The 16,516-nt window shown below is 50.5% G+C and overlaps 1 protein-coding gene across 5 annotated transcripts in view; it reads left to right on the top strand.

The window, feature by feature from the left end:
* The window catches only part of GPSM1 (G protein signaling modulator 1), a 68,426-nt gene that overhangs the window by 16,539 nt on the left and 35,371 nt on the right, over positions 1-16,516 (top strand). For all 5 annotated transcript variants that reach the window (XM_086858611.1, XM_086858612.1, XM_086858613.1 and 2 more), the window contains 7 exons: positions 8,795-9,016; positions 9,420-9,555; positions 9,952-10,094; positions 11,167-11,290; positions 12,098-12,213; positions 12,401-12,556; positions 14,289-14,397. In XM_086858611.1, coding sequence (XP_086714737.1) covers positions 8,795-9,016; positions 9,420-9,555; positions 9,952-10,094; positions 11,167-11,290; positions 12,098-12,213; positions 12,401-12,556; positions 14,289-14,397 — 1,006 coding nt within the window. The remainder of the gene's footprint in view (positions 1-8,794; positions 9,017-9,419; positions 9,556-9,951; positions 10,095-11,166; positions 11,291-12,097; positions 12,214-12,400; positions 12,557-14,288; positions 14,398-16,516) is intronic.

The following is a 16,516-nucleotide window of genomic DNA, read 5'->3' as shown; positions in this document are numbered from 1 at the left end:
ATCCTTAGTGCTGTCTTGGTGAGCTGGAGTCGCTCAGCTCCTCCCTGGCTCGAAGCCTGCCTGGCCCAGGCTCAGGGTGTGAGTTTTCTGATGGATCCCAAAGGCCCCTCGCTCTTGGACTGAAACCCTTGGCTTGGGGCTGGCGGAAGCAGATGAGACAGGAAGGGAACAGAACCAAATTGGCTGTAGGTTGCTGTGGAGTCAGTGGAAAAAGCTGTGGTGTGAACTTTGTCATGGTTTCCTTTTCTGCTGCATCACGATGACGATCCCACTGCCGTGCCCTGAGCGTGGCTGGGGTTTGCAGAGGCTGTGGGCAGGGAAGAGGCAGCACGTGGGGAGTGTGTGCAGCCTCCAGCTGCTGCAGGAGGTTTGGGATGAGCTGGGACATGGGCAGGAACCTGGGACAGGCAGAGGTGGCTCCTTTGGCTGGCTGGGCTTCGCTGTAACACAGTCCCTGGTGTTTCTGGGGCTTGGCAGCACCTTTTCCATACACAGTTGTTTTCCTGCTGCAAGCCCCTGCTCCGAGGCAGGATCAACTGGCAGGCTGAGAGAGGAAGGAGAAGTGGGGGCTGCAGCTGGAGGGGTTTTCCAGGCAGCTTGAATGGAGAATAGACTGGGGCCTGTGGGAAAACAAGCCTTGCTTTCACTCGAGAAGGTTTTGCAGGGAAGGAAACCTCACACAGCCTGTGCAGCTGCCCAGAACAACCGGGGTGATTGTGCTGGTGGCACTTGTGGAGCTGAGCTTGACCCTGCCAGCAGCTGGGGGTGGCAGGACCCTGGAGCAGGAGCTGGGGGAGGCTGTGATGTTTTCACTCAAAGCTGTGGTGGCTCTGGTCCTGAGCTGCTCCCCTGCTGTTCTGACCCACGCTGGCACTGCCCTGTTGGAGCTCCACTGGCATCCACAAGCACTCAGCCCCTTCTCCCATCCCAGGACAGCATCCAGGCTACTCCCACGGGACCTGGCTGAGCCCCCACCAGGTGTCTGGGAGCAGTTTTAGAGGAGATGTCTGTACATCTCTCATTTATGGTTCTTCTGAGTTTGGAAAGACCTCCCCCAACCCAGGACTTGCCCGTTTTCAGTATGAAGTTTGACCTGAATGAGCTCCTCTGTACTGCTGGGTGGTAGAAGCTGAATGGCATCAATAAAATAGGAACAAATAAATTGATTGTTTTCATTGCTTGGCTGTTGATAAGGCAATTACTAGTTTTTTTCCTAATGTCTGTGGTAATTGTGACCTGCTGGATTCTGCAGTACATTTGTGTAAATCACAGCATATATTTTAGTGAGAGATGTGTTGACCCAGTTGCCAAAGTAAGTTTGTAATGAAAAGCCTCTCAGGCTGCATGTCCTCTCCTGCTCTCTGGCTGCTGAAGTGACTGAAGGAAATAGCACTTCACTGCTGGTGGAATCATCCCCAGAGTGCTGCTTAATGGCAGCGTGATGGATTAACCTCATTAAAGGTGCTAGCATTGTACAAGAAAGCAAAATGCTCTTGGAAAACTCAGGAAGCTCCCTTCATTGTGCTGAGTTTATTCCAGCCTCCTCTGTGACAAAATAGAAATGTCTAGAAGCCCGTCCTGTTGCAGGTGCTGGTTTGCCTGGAGCTCATTTCAGGGGTCAGGTGCTGCAGAAACGAGACAAACTTCTGGGTTTTGTGTTTCTGGGAAGGAAAGAGCATCCTCAGGCATCAGCATCACTGCTCCACTTGTGTTTGGCAAGCTGGTGCTCCTGGCCTCTACATTTATTTCTCTTTTTCTCAGATGGCTGTTGGTGGTTGGGTTTATGCCCCTGATGAGCTGTGCAAAGAAATTGTGTTCCAGGCTCATTTTGTTCTCACTCTTCTTGAAAGTGAGTTCTCCTACACAGTTTTCCTTCAGAGAATTTGATCAGTTCATACACTTCGTGGATTCATAATAATTTTTTTTCCATTTGGGAGTCAGAACATGTTTTAATGAATTAATTTTCAAATTGATATCTCCTTAATCATCACTTCCTCAGACCCTGCAAAGTATTTGCATCTTATAATTTAAGTGCTTTGAAACTGGCTATCAAGTGAAACTGTTAACCAGGCTGAGATGAAATTCACATTTGCACCTTAATCTCGTCTGAGCATTTTCAAGTGCTGGAAGTTAATTACATCCATGGTAGTCCTTTGATACTTGAGTAATTTTGGAGCACAATGACTTAAAATTGTGCTCATTGCCTGTTAGAAATTTCACTCCTCAGCTGACACAGAAAAATTTCCTTGTGCTCTGTGTTCTTCCTGTGGGCCCAGCTGGATTTGTGGGCAGCATTTGGGTCACGGATTCAAGATAATCGTAGCCAAAGTATCATTTACTGATACTTCCAGGGGTGGATCAGGTTTCTGCAGGTCAAGGATCCCTTCAGCTCCTGGACTGGGTGCTTTTCTTTGGGCATCCTCAGATGTTTGGCATTGTGCTGAGCTGGGTGAGCATCCCTGCCTGGATGGAAGGTGCTGCACCTTGTCCCTGGTGGACCAGCTCCCCTTGGCCCTGGCAGAGGCTCTGAGAGCCAGGGCTCTTGGATTCCTTTCCCTTCTCTACAGCTGACTCACAGCAAGGCATCATTTGCCCACAGAGCCTCAGCTGCCTTTTTGAAAAATGGGGAAATTGCTGCCCTCACACCTCTGTGAGATATTTTGGAGTCCTTAGGTTGAAGCACCTACCAACTCAGCATCATAAGCTGCTCCATAAAATGCTCTGAAATAACTCCCATCTGTCCTCTGCTCTCCCATCCCCACGGATCAGAGCCACAGAGGTTGTGTAAGCAGGGGAATGCTGGATGACTTTTGCTTTCCAGCAGGCAGTGGGGAGTTTGAACTTGGATTTCTGACAATGACGCAGCTTGCTGGAGCCATTCCCCATTGAAATGGGGTCTTATTCAGCACTGCTAATAAGAGGGTAAAGGCAGCTAAATACAGCTGTCTTCCTCGGTGTCATTTGGGATTTATTAGCAAATATGCAGTGGAATTGAATCCCTTGTAAGTACTCTGCAGCTAATGGTAGATAGCAATTAGCTGAAATGACTACTGTGGAGCACTGATGCTGCATCAGTGAGGGGACAGGAAATCTGGAGCCAGCACACAGCTCCAGCAGCTTCCAGAATTCCCTGGAGTTTTTCCCTCTGGATTTTCTGTTTCATGCCCTTAGCAAAAGACTGTGGTGAAAATCTCTCGGTCTGGGTAATCCCCAGAGCTCCAGCTTGAACAAACACTTCCCCAGCAGCAGTAAGTGCCTGTGGATATTATTATTTTCAGCTCAGGGGTCACTGAAAGGACTCACTGCAGTGTTCCTACCAGTGGAAGTGTGTGGAGTGGGAATCTCCTCCCCTCCAGATGTGAAGGGATCTTGCCAGATGCTTGGAACCAGTTCAGAAGTTGGGGAGGACTGGGTGCAGCATTCATGGTTTCATCTCTGACCTTTTCCTCTCCAAACTCAACAGGAGGTTTTGTTTCCTTCCCCTCACTAATGAGGTGAGGTGTAGGTCAGGGTGTCCCAGGGGTTCTGTCCTTTGACTGGCTCCTGTGTGCTGCTTTCCAGCTTCCAAAAGTGCTTTGAATCAGGCTAATTTCATCTGTATCTTGATTTGTTTGTCAGCCTCCCTGCCAGCCTGTGTTTGGGACAGAAACCTGCTTGTCAGGAGGGGTTGGTGCTGGGGATGTGATGTGGGTGGGGAGTGAGGGGCTGTTCCACCAGATCTGGATTTGGGAGTGAGATAATTGAGTATTTGAATTATTCTCCTGCCAGGTTGCTGCTGGGTGTGTTGATGATGGAGAGGAGCAGTGTGGATAAGAGGGACTGAAAGATGGATTGCTGTGACAAGGAGATGGTATTTAAGGGTAGGAAGTTGAAATCACCTGTATTTAGGAGCAAGTAATGGGATTTTCTTACAGATTGGAGCTCATTTGGGAACAAGTGAGAGAGAGAGAGAGGCAGGTGTGGATGTGCTGGACCTTGCCTGAGGCAGAGTAAACAGGGAAATCTGCCCAAAACCCCTTGGGACAGTGCCCCAGGCAGAGAAGGGCAGTGTCCTGAGGCTAAATGGGTATAAATTCATCATGAATAAACTCGGGCTGTGCCTCAGGAGGATGTGGAACAGCTTTCCTCAGGTTGGGAAGCAAAGGAAAATATTTGGACCACTCCCCATCAGCAGAGGGGACACATCCCCAGGGGTGTGAAGGCACCTGGACCTGGTGGTTCAGAGCCTTCAGCTCCCTCTCAGGTACAGGAGCTGTGCAGGGCTGGGAAAGAAAATCTCTGAAGGGGAATAATTCCCAGCTTGATTGACTGGCAGCACTCCCTTAAAGAAAGTAATTATTTAAATGCATATTTAGTTCGTTAAGCCATTGAATATGCATTTACACTGAGCACCTGGTAAATCTGATCCTTTTTTGGTTTGGAAGAAATGTTTAATTGCCCGTCACCAGCGCTCTGGAATTAGATTTATTTTTGTACAGAACCTAATCAGATTGCAAGGAAGATGCTAAAATCTGTTGCTTCACTAACTCATATCAATAGAAATACTAAGGGGGTTTTTTACTACTCTTGGTGGTTTTGATGGGTTATTTTCTGCCATACCTTCTGTTTAAAAGCTTGGAGTTTTGAACTACACGAGGTCTGGTTGGGAGTGAGTTTTGCAATCGCCCCCACTAACATGAATCAAATATCTATAAATACCTTTCCTTTTCCCTTTTCTCCTTTTTTGAAAGGCAGTTTCACCTTGCAGGCAGGAAGAGGTTCTCTTTTCCTGTGATATTTGCAATATTTAAGGCATCAGACAGCTGACCCTAGGCTCTGTCTGGTGACACAATAATTTTCTGTGTACCCTGATGGATTTGTTGTCAGCAGTGACAGGTTGCTGTGAGCAAGGCAGCACTGAGAAGAGTTTTGGGAGGTCTGAGTGTGTGGTGTTCCCACTCTGGGGACCTCTATCATCACCCAATTATAATGTCCTAATTACAGTGTTTGACAGCAGTTGTGGTGATCATTGATAATGGCACTGGTGGCACCTTGTGCTGTTCCCTTAATTTCTCACTTGACAGTGTCCTTGGCTTCCCCAGCACTCCTGGGACTCTCTGCCTTCTCCAAATTGCTGAAAACACGTGTGAGAATCTTTGTATTTTACCTTTTCCAAAGGCACATTTTTTGCTGTGGAGTTCTTTGAAGAAGCTTGCAGCAGGCAAAAGGCAATCTGTGCTCCAGCTCCTCATTAGCTGCTGCCTGACAGTGATGGGTGACCCTGGGAATTCTTGTTCAAGGCTGCTCCTCCTGTTTTTCTCAGCTCTTTCTGCCTTCACATCAGTTATCCATTAAAGAAGAACTTGAGGAAGGAGGGAGGCCCTGCCCATGCTGGATTGGGAAGAGGGTTTCTCCTGCCTGTCACTGCCCAGCAGAAGGTGACCCTTTTCTGCTTTGTGAGTGTGAGAAGCAGCATCTATTCCTGGCCTGGAGACTGACTGGCAGGTGTCACACTGATGGGGACCGAGTCATCTGCCAGCATTGTGCCACCCACTCATTCCCTGGCACAATTCTGTCCAGATTGCTGAGTGCTTTTGTGGCCAAACTCTGCATTTGTATGTGGCCTCAGCCCCGCTGCTTCCTTTTGCCAGTGGCTTTGGAGCTCTGGGTGTACACTCAGAAAATGCACAGGCAGCAGAAGAGGTAAGGGAGGGCTTGGACCTTGCTGTCATTGTCTCTTTTCCCTTTACTGGTCTGTCAGGATGGTTCAGGTTTGTCCTTTCAGTTGTGTTTTATGGATGGTTGAGCTGTGGACTTTGGGAGCTTTTTAAAGTGGAATTTTAGTGTTGAGTTTATTTCTTGACCTTTAATTGATTCCCCTGCCCTTGGCATTGTGTTCCTGAGTTCTTTTGAGCCTGGAGTGATTGAACTGCATGCAAAGGTGCTTCCCAAAAGCAGCTCTGAAGAGCAGGTGGGTTTTACAGGTGGGTTGTGTTTCTGTTAACACTTGCAATCCTTGTTTGTTGTCAGAGGCAGCGAGGGCTTGGCAGAGCAGGATGCAGGGAAAAGCCTCCTGTCCCTTCCCCTTGTTTGCTCAGGTCCCAGTCTGAGCAGTGATGTTAATTAGATAAGTCAGATCCTCTGCAGAGCAGCCTGTTCAAGGACAAACAGATTTTAATTAAGGGCTGTGTGCACTGGAAGGTCGTGTCACTGCCACAGTTACCATGGGAACACTGGGACAGCACCCACAGGGTGTGAGAGTGTCACCAGGTGGGCTCTGGGGCACAAAATTCACTTTGGGGTAGGGCAGATATGGTCCTGCCCTTGCAGTACTTACCTGGCTTTTGGAATGGGAACCTTCACTTCAAGCTCTTAAAATCACCCAAGGAGTTCCACACGAGCTGTACAGCAATTCCATCAATTAGGGAAATCAGTCTCCACCCCAGTTTTTTGGACTGTTTACAGCTGGTGATCTCAATTTCTCAAAGACAACCTGAATATTGGAAAGAGTTTTGTTTGGGTTGAAATTTGAGCTCAAGGTAGTTTGCTTCTGTCTCTGCCACTTTCTAACTGGAATCCAGCATTAACTCCTGGTGGTGGCTCATTCCTGCATTTCAGGTCCTCTCAAGACTCATCCCCACTAAGCTGCCTGCAGTTAATCCTGCTGATTTGTGTGCAGGGTGTTTCTTGCCTTCCTTCAGTCCCAGACAGCTCTTTGGGATGTATCAGCAGAGACTTGTCTATAGCTGATGGTGCAGGATCTACAAACCACAGATGTACCTTGGCACTGATGAAATTTTGGTGGGATCCCCAGGCAGAAACTCATTAATTTTTGTGTGATCTAGCAAGAGGATCCAGCAGAGAGAAGTAAAACGTTTTTAATCTTAATATTTTTCTTCCTGCTATCAAACAGAAGCTGAGGCAGGGACAAATGCTGCTCTGGCACCACGAGCCACTGCACATTTCTCGTATAAACGAGCCACATTTATTTCTTGTATAAATAAAATAGCCACTCAAATGTGGGCTTTGCTTTGGAATGAAATGTTTGAGTGGGAGCTCACAGGAGCTGCTTCACAGCTCCCTTCTCCCTCTTGTTACCTGGTGGCTTCGGGGACAAATGAACAGAGAGGCAGAAGAGGTCACAGGTGTGTTTGGAGGAAGAGTTTAAAACCAGGTTTTGTGCTGTCTTCCTTTTGTTTGGCCAGTCCTTGTGATTGTCCTGCTTTGGAGGATGCCGAGCGTTGGGTGTTTGGAGCCACACGGAGCTGACTCAGCAGGGAGATTGCCAGGGAAATGGGCTTGGATCTCAGGCAGTTCATGGAGGAACTGGCTTTGTTTCCTGGTGGTACAGACAGCACCATTCTGCCTGTTTTAGGGAAAATGTGTCAGGGTTGGTGTTTGCAGTTCCCTGTGCCCCCTGGAGGGATGGGGAGTGGTGCTGGTGAGGGGCAAGAGATGTGGGAGCTGTGTCCTGGAGCAGCAGGAGCTGTGTCCTGGAGCTGTGTCCTGGAGCAGCAGGAGATGTGTCCTGGAGCAGCAGGAGCAGCAGGAGCTGTGTCCTGGAGCAGCAGGAGCTGTGTCCTGGAGCAGCAGGAGCTGTGTCCTGGAGCTGGTGTGTGTAGGGAAGGTTGTCCTTGGCCTGCACAGCCCCTGATGGCAGGGCTGGGCCCTGGGCTCGGCTCCTGGATGGTTTTGTGGAATCATCTTCAGGGCCCAGCAGGAAACTGCTCCAGGAGGAGTCAGCTGGGCAAGTTGTGCTCGTGGGCTGGGTACCACAAACTTCCTCCAAGTGCTGAGAACAGACTAGAAACCACCTGTGGGCATTTGTTACCTTCTGGCAGACCCTTGCTGTTCTACCTCTGGACAAGGGAGCTCTGTTTTTTTCTCAGCAGATGTCCACCTTTGACCTAGATAGTTTTGACTTTTTAAAATAAATTGAGCAAAAAAGAGAAGCATCAGGATAGAGCAGCAGGAACATGCTGTGTCCATCCCCCTTGGGGAAGGGGCTGCCTTTGCAGCAGGCAGGACATTCCCAATGAAAGCTTGGGAGTCCCTTTGGAGAACTTGGGATTGGCATGTTCTAACAGGGTGACTTAGAGAGGACTTGGTGGAGCACTCAGAGGGGAATGTTTTCTTTCTCTTGCAGCAGTGTCACTGCTCACAGTGCTCTCTCTGACAGCATGGAGTGTGCCAGTGCCAAAGGTGTCAGAAAATGCACGGAGGAAAGCTGGCCTGGAGGCCAGTGTGCCAAGTGCCTGTGGAAAAAGTGACAGCGGGAGAGTTAATGAAAAGCAGACACCGAGTGCTGGGAGCTGCTCAGCCAAGAAAATCTGCACAGTCCAGGGTTTTCTCTGGTATCCAGTAAAAACCTGTTACAATTTGGCTTTTCCTCTCTGTTAGCCAAGGGAAAATGGTTCAGATATAAATACCTGGATATGTGGCTCCTGCAGCACCTGGAAGGAAAACAGGTGTTACTCCTGTGATGATTCCATGTCTTGGAGCCAGGAGCCCTGAGTTTCTTGTCCAGATTCCTACTGGGAACTGGGAACTGGCTGCCTTTGGCTGCTTGCAGATGTGGTCTGTAAATCAGAGAATCTTAGAATGGTTTGGGTTGGAAGGGACCTTGAAGACTGTCTCATTCCAAACCCCTGCCATGGGTAGGGACACCTTCCACTTGAAGGTGGGATCTGGATGCTCCTGTGTTTTGAGTCCAGGGGAAAATTTAAAGGTGTGCAGTGAAGCAAACTGTAACCATTGCAGAGCAGAGTGGCACTGCAGCCAAACTCCTCTAGAAACAATTCCCTTGTTTTTGCAGGATGGAGGCATCCTGCCTGGAGCTGGCCCTGGAAGGAGAGCGCTTGTGCAAGGCTGGGGACTTCAAAGCTGGGGCAGCCTTCTTCGAAGCAGCAGTGCAGGTGGGGACTGAGGACCTGAAGACTCTCAGTGCCATCTACAGCCAGCTGGGCAATGCCTATTTCTACCTGAAGGAGTACTCCAAGGCCCTGCTGTACCACAAGCACGACCTTACCCTGGCCAGGTGAGTGTCAGCACTGCCTCGTCCTCATCTGACCCAGCCTGGAGTGAGGGCAGGTTCTGTGGGGTCTGAACCCAGAAATACACATCCAAAACTGGCCCTGATTGTCCTCTGGAGAACTTGGGACACACCAAGGATGGCTCAGCAGGGAGGTGGAGAAAGGGATGTGGATGTGAGGAGGATGCCTGGTGCAAGAGCAGCATTCAGTTCTGTCCCCAGCTGCTCCCTGTAATGACCTGCAGTCACTGGAGCAGTTCTGAGACAGCAGATAGGGAACAAGGATCTGCCTTCACAATTGTGGGAAGCTCTCCAGCCAGGTGTCTGTGCTGGGAAGTTGCAGCTTAAATCTGCCTGCAGCAGCTGGGGAATAAAAGTCTCTGAGCTATTCAACACCTTCATCTTGTAGAACCATTGGGGACCGAATTGGAGAAGCCAAGGCAAGTGGCAACCTTGGGAATACCCTGAAAATTCTGGGGCAGTTTGATGAAGCTGTGGTTTGCTGCCAGAGACACTTGGACATTTCTCGGGAGCAGGGAGACAAGGTAATGGTGTTCCAACAGGAAATATTTCCTGGCATTAAAAATAACCTGCCTGCAAGTCAGTAAATGTGATCTGGTGAAGGTGGGCTTTGGGAGGAGCTGCAGGGTGAAGCTCTCCCTTCTGGCTGCTATCACACATATCTTGTGCTGCTGTGAGGGTGAAGATGGGGAAGGAAAATGTGGGATTGTGGTTCTGAAAGTTGGGAAAGGAAAATGTGAGCATGTGGTTCTGAAAGATGGGAAAGGCAAATGTGGGCTTGTGGTTCTGAAAGATGGGAAAGGAAAATGTGGATTGTGGTTCTGAAAGATGGGAAAGGCAAATGTGAACCATCTCTGCCCAGCAGTGGAAATGCTGGGATGTGAAGTGTAACACCTTGCTGTTTCCTGTTCTTCCTTCAGGTAGGTGAAGCCAGAGCTCTCTATAACATAGGGAATGTTTACCATGCAAAGGGAAAGCACTTATCCTGGAGCACAGCCCAGGACCCGGGCTACCTGCCTCAGGAAGTCAAGGACACGCTACAGAAAGCCTCAGAATATTATGAGTAAGTATCCATGCCTGGCCAGCCCCTTCTCCTGCAGGGAACGGGGCCACTGACTGAGAATCTGCAGGTTCTAATAGATTAGGAATATTTCCAAGATGCCAGGCTATGTTGGCAAATTAATCCCAAGGAAGGTGGGGGAAAGATCATTTATAAAATCTGAGCTCAAATTCGCGCTGGCATCGGCTTTGTAAAACTCGCTGTGGTTTGGATGGTGATGATGCAGTGAAGTGCAGGAGTCTGCTGCTTCCCAGAGCTGTGCTGGGAGGCTGAGCTCTCAGCCCTTGCTGCTCTCTGCTGGCCTCTGTGAGGATGGATCCCCGTGTGTCTCCATCCCTGTCACCCACGGGAGGAGTCCCTGTGAAATCCTGGTTCTTCTCAAGGATCTGCACTTTATCTCACTTGTCACAACCTTCTTTTTCTTATATCATTTCAAAGATCACTGTCATGTGCCACACAGGAAGGTTGGCACTGGAATTTTGGGTTTTTCTCCTTGTACTTCAGAGTTCTGCTTTTGTAATGCAGTTTTTTAAATAGGCTTTTTAAGTGAAGAGAGTGATAAGATCTTTTATCCCTCCCCTCATATCTGAGGTGTGATAGTGCCTATAAATAGCTCCCCAGCCTTTTTCCAAGGAGTGGTGCATGTAGCATAGCCAGGGGTAAATTTGTGCCAGTGGTGAGTTCCCCACCACTCTCTGTGTGCTGTGTGTGTAAAAGGGGGTAAAAACAAGGTGAAGAAATGCCAGGAAACTCCCAGAGCAGGGCCCTGGCATGGGACTGTGGATCTTGCCTCTCTCCCTGGAGCAGGATAAGGAAATCTTCCTGTGCCCCTGGTCCTGCAGTGAGGTGGCCATTTCTGATTTAATGTGGGATGGATCAGCACAGGTGTGGTTCCTGCACAGAGCAGGACACAGCAGCAGCACCTGGCTTGGCACAAGCTCCCAGGGGTGGCCAGCACAGGTCACCTGTGCCTGAGTGCTTGGGAGGGAAATGCCTTCTCCAGGGCTGCTCTCCTTCCTTTCTGTGCAGGTTTCCTTGCTGTGGCTCATGGATGTTCTGCCCTGGTTTCTTTCAGGAGGAACCTGTCCCTGGTGAAGGAGCTGGGGGATAGAGCTGCACAGGGCCGGGCTTACGGCAACCTTGGCAACACCCAGTACTTACTGGGCAACTTCAGCGAGGCCATCGCCTTCCACAAGGAGGTAGGAGACACCTCTGCTCCCTTCCTGGGCCTTTCCCTCTCACCACAACCCAGCAAGCACAGGGAGATGTTTCCCCCTGGTGTTTTCCTCCCTCCCGTGTGAGTTCCAGGGTCTGCCCTGTTGTACCAACTCACACTGAGCAAATCTTACTCCAGTCCCCATCAGCAGCTCGAGGGAAGGGTGCTGTTGGCTTGGAAACCAAAGGAGGTATCCAAGGGCAAACTGCAGCTGGGTCTGGCAAGGTTTTTTTTTCTGCTCTTAATTTGTCTCAGTCTAGATTTTAATAAATGCAAGCCATGAATTTAATTAAGCTGCTGAAGGAGCTGTTGATCAAGAATAAATGCTGCTTGTAGAACATAATAACTTTCTGCAAAGCTTTATAGGGAGGTGAGGTGACAAAGTCCCTGCCCCAATCCAAATGCAGTTTAGGTTCTGTTGCAGTGGGTGTAGCAGTTCCCTTGCAGTGGAAGTGGAAATTCACTGCTCCTCTGTTTTTTAAATGCTGGGAGGACAGCACTGGGATGCAGCATCACTCCCACTTTTCCAAGAGCTTTTCCTGAAGCTGAATTGCAGAAGAGGGAGAGGTTTCCTGCTGCACCCACCCCTGACAGGCAGGTTCATCATGGCCTCGCTGGGTGGGAGCTTTGCAGCCCTAAAAGTTGCTCTGCAGGGCAGCTGATGTGGGACAGGAAGGTGTCAGTGGGCTGGGACAGGAAGGTGTCAGTGGGCTGGGAGAGGAAGGTGTCAGTGGGCTGGGACAGAAAGGTGTCACTGGGCTGAGGTGTGACTGAGTTGTGTCTGCTGCAGCGCCTGGCCATTGCCAAGGAGTTTGGGGACAAGGCAGCGGAGCGCAGAGCCTACAGCAACCTGGGCAATGCCCACATCTTCCTGGGCAGGTTCGACATCTCCGCCGAGTACTACAAGTGAGTGCCAGGGGCTGTTCCCTGGGAATCCTGAGCTGTCACACAGTGCCTCAGCTCCAGGGGCTGTGACAAGGGACCTGGGCTGGCAGGGCTGCTGTGGTGGGTGATGCAGGGTGTTGCTCCAAGGGGTGACTTCCCTGTGGCCTGGCAGTGACCAGGGCTCTTCCTTCCCACCTGTTCCCTGCAGGAAAACACTCCAGCTCTCCAGACAGCTCAAAGACCAAGCAGTAGAAGCCCAGGCTTGCTACAGCCTGGGGAACACGTGCACACTGCTTCAAGACTATGAAAAAGCCATCGAGTACCACCTGAGGCACCTGGTGATAGCACAGGAGCTGGGAGACAGGTGAGGGAGGGCCTCAGGAGAGGATGAAGAGCACTGACCCTTCTCTGACTTACTGTTCTCTCTTGCTGGGGTTAAGCACCAGTGATGTGTCTGCTTGAAAGTCATTAGAAGTCTCTGGGCAGCCGGTCCTAAGTCAAATCATCTGCCAGAAACATGACATGATTCACTTTTCTCATGTCATTGAAACCTGGAGATTGTGCCCTCAGTGCTGTGCCTGTGTGGGCTCAGTGAGATTTCTAATGAGAGGTACTTAAGAAAATGCATGGTGCTCAGTGCTTTGCCAGTGGCTGCTGCTGTGTTATCCCAGAAAGGCCTCTCGAGAGCTCCCTCATGTTCACAAAAGTTGTATTTTCCCTAAAATCTGGGTGTTTAGGGCACTCAAGGTATGCCACTTCCCCTGTTGCTCTGGGCTGATGCTGGAAACCTCCATGTACAAATGAAGTTGTGTACAGATGATGTATCTTGTTTCTTGGTCTTGCTCCTCGTTATTTAGGAAGCTTGGCCTTTTAATTTTTCTTAAATTTTAATTCTTTTTTGAGAGGTTGATTCCTTTTTTCTGGATACTCTGATCCTGAGCCGTCTTGCAGCTGAAATGACTTTGCAGACAGCTGGTTCAGCATCGTGCCAAATTCCCTTGGAGGCTGTGTGTCCTCCACTAGATGGAGCAGGGACATCAGGATGGGAGAGCTGTGCCACCACAGGGCAGCCTCTGCTCAGGGCAGGCACAATCCCACCCAAGGGTGAATCATGCTGAGGGGGTGCAGGCCTGTGGGCTCCTGCATTTCTGGGAACACACCCTGTGAGCAGAAGGTATTGAACAGGGTGACAAGAAAAACGTTGAAATGCTGATCAACCCGCCCAAACCTCTGAAAAGGGAGTTGCAGTCATGCTGAACCTCCCCCCGCGCCCCCAGGTGCTTTTTTTATCCCTTCTCCCCCCACATCTGCTCGTTTGCAGAGCTGAGCAGGCTCTGGGGAGCAGGAGGCTCTGCCTGCTCCTGCAAACAGCTGCTGAAGCTCCAGAGAGCCAGGCTGGGAGCACAGGGTAGGCTCCACGTTCCCCTGCTTTCCCTGGCTCCTGGAAACCAGCAGCAGTGCCCTGGAGACCTCGTGGACATCTGTCCCTGTCCTTTGTTGGGTGCAGCTCGATGCTGTGAGCTCACCCTGCTGATGCAGTGCTGGGGCTCAGCTGGAGCTGGTGCCTGCCTGCAGTGTTCTCTCCTTGCTGGTTCAGCTCTGGGCTGCTGATGAGCCAGAGCTGGATGTTGCATTCTCTCTGTGCAGCTCTGGAAAGGAACCAGAGCTGGATGTTGCATTCTCTCTGTGCAGCTCTGGAGAGGAACCAGAGCTGGATGTTGCATTCTCTCTGTGCAGCTCTGGAGAGGAACCAGAGCTGGATGTTGCATTCTCTCTGTGCTGCTCTGGAGAGGAACCCTGCTTGTGTCAGGTGGGAGCTGGGCAGGAGCTCGTGGGCTGCTGCTCACCAGTGAAGCCAAACCACCCTGGGCCTTGCTGCAGTGCTTACATTTTGTCACTGTGGCCAGTCCTGCTTCCCAGGCTGATGTTCATCCCCAGTGTAAGAAGAGTTTAAGATGTCCAGCACTCCAAGTTTTCCAGTGTGGAGCCTTTGTGGAGGTGGAAGCAGGGCAGGGAGCCTGGCTGTCAGGCTCTCCTGAAGGCCCTGCTGGGCTTTGCCCAGCATTTCTGTGGTTTGACAGTTTCCTGTTCTGCAGGGTGGGAGAAGGAAGAGCCTGCTGGAGTCTGGGAAATGCCTACGTGTCCCTGGGGAGCCACGAACAGGCTTTGCACTTTGCAAGGAAACATCTTGAAATCTCCCAAGAGGTAAGAGAAGCTGGTGCACATCAGAGGGGACCTGTGACCCCTGGTGAGAGCATGACTGTTTCATGCCAGTAAGTTTTATGAATGCAGTTACCTTGCTGTCACTGCTCTGGAAAGCCCTTCTCTCTGTGCTGTTTCAGTGGTGTTCTCAGGAACTGCAGAGCTTGGCTGGAAAATGCTCTTTTGATGGGAGGTTCCCAGCCTTCCCCTTAATTACAACAAATGTGAGCTGTACTTTGCTCTTAACCAATGTTCTGGGTGAGAAAGGACCTGGGCACTTGTCTGCTGGCTGGCCAAGGTGTTGTGCACCCAGCAGGTGTGAAGGCCCTTGGGTGCCTCTCGGTCTCCAGTCTGTAAGATCCCACTTTGCTGAGCACAGGGAGATTCCAGCTGAGTGTCCTGCTGCAGTGGATGCTGGCCCTGGATGCACACAGCCTGCAGCCAGCCCTGTGCCACAGCCACCCCCTTTGGGGTGCTGTGTGTGCTGCTCTGGTTTCACCTTGGCCTTGCCCAGCTGTCTGCAGCTTTCCTGCCATTTTCAGGTGGCTCAGAAGTGCAGAAAGCCAGAATTCCATTGTTTGCTCTTCCCAGTGTGTTGAGGAAATCGGCTGTGGCCTCTTTAGTCTTCCCCAGATGAAGAAATTGCCCTCTTGAAGCACTAATTGAAATCACCATATGTAAGTGTGCTGGGTGTTCTCCTGCCTGTCTTATTAGGTTGGCTAAATCTCTGAGTAGGGCTGACACAGCAGCCTAATTACAGATTTAATTATACTTATCAGACACACAGAAGAAATACTGTTCTTTGGTCCTGTACATTTTAGGACACATTAACTTTCCCAGCTCTGCTCAGGCTGGGGCTGAGTCCTCAGAGCCAGACATCAGCTGAGGGGCCACGGGAGGATCAGGGGTGGTCCAGGGGCCTTTTGGGGGTGGAGGGGAGACCCAGCAGGGTGGGGGCTCCCAGTGTTGTCATTCCAGGGAGCTGGCTGTGGCTCCAGCTGTGCCAGGAGTGGGTTCCTCATGGCAGGTGGCTGCTGAAGTCCCCCCATCAGGAATTATGGAGCAGTGCAGAGACTGTCCCTTCCACAAGCAGCAGGATTTTGGCCAGGAGAAACCTTGTGGAATTCAACCTTTTCACACTGATGTTCATAACTCACTTCCCTTCACCTTCATGCCAACAAAAATCTAATGGTGGCATTTGAATCCAAACGAAACCAGCTCAGGGAACCACTGGAAGCTGCTGCAGGTTGATCAGAGGTTACTCACAAAATCCCACTGGAATAAAGGACACGTACCTAAAAGCCTTGGGAGCTGCCCCAGCTCTAGGACACTGCTCTGGAGTGCTTCTGTCATCTCAGAGAGCAGCTCCTGGGAGGCTGAGGGCAGAAAACAGGGCTCTGCTGTGGTGTGTGAGGCAGGTCCTGCCCCGGGTCATCGTCCTGCCCGTCTGTTCTTGGTTGTTAATAGGGCTTTGGAGATGATCTGAAACGAGTGGAAGTCAGGGAAGCACTTAATAATTGAGCATCAAGGACTGTAAGACCTAACATGGACACAGTAATTTCTCTGGAGATGATGTCAACAGCAAATCTCCTGTAATTGGCAGGGGGATTTATGCCTGGTGATAAGCCCTTTGATCTGCCTCCCTTTACTGGCGCTTGGGGCTTTGTCATAAATAATGTGGGGATTTATGGTTTTGTTCCATGCTGCAGTCTGTGGCAGGGGACACAAAGGAGCTGTTGCCAGGCATTTAACAGGAGTCAGGCCTCTCCAGGGGAGCAGCCAAGGTCTTCTCTGTCACACTGGCTGCTCTTCCTCTGAAGATCAGGGGCTGTTCCTGGGTGACCTCTCTGTGTCTGCTGGTGATGTGCAGCACAGCCATTCTCTGGTCTGGTTAAACTTCGAGGAGAATCTGGCACTGTGTCCTAGAACTCCTCATTTTAGGTAGCAGGAGCTGTGGGACAGATCTCTTCCCAAACACGTAACATCGCTTTCCTTGGCCTCAGGCCAGCGAGAGGTGGGAATCGGGAAAAATGTGGACTTCTAAAAGATTTTTTGGAGCATTGTGTGGGTAGATCACTAGGAACAACTTGAAGTTGTATGGCTCTGAGCCAGCAGAGAAGGC

Source organism: Cyanistes caeruleus, chromosome 20 (genome assembly GCF_971803275.1).
Source record: "Cyanistes caeruleus chromosome 20, bCyaCae1.hap1.1, whole genome shotgun sequence".
Taxonomy (NCBI): domain Eukaryota; kingdom Metazoa; phylum Chordata; class Aves; order Passeriformes; family Paridae; genus Cyanistes; species Cyanistes caeruleus.
Note: the sequence above shows the minus strand (reverse complement) of the source record. Positions and strands in the feature narration are given on the sequence as shown.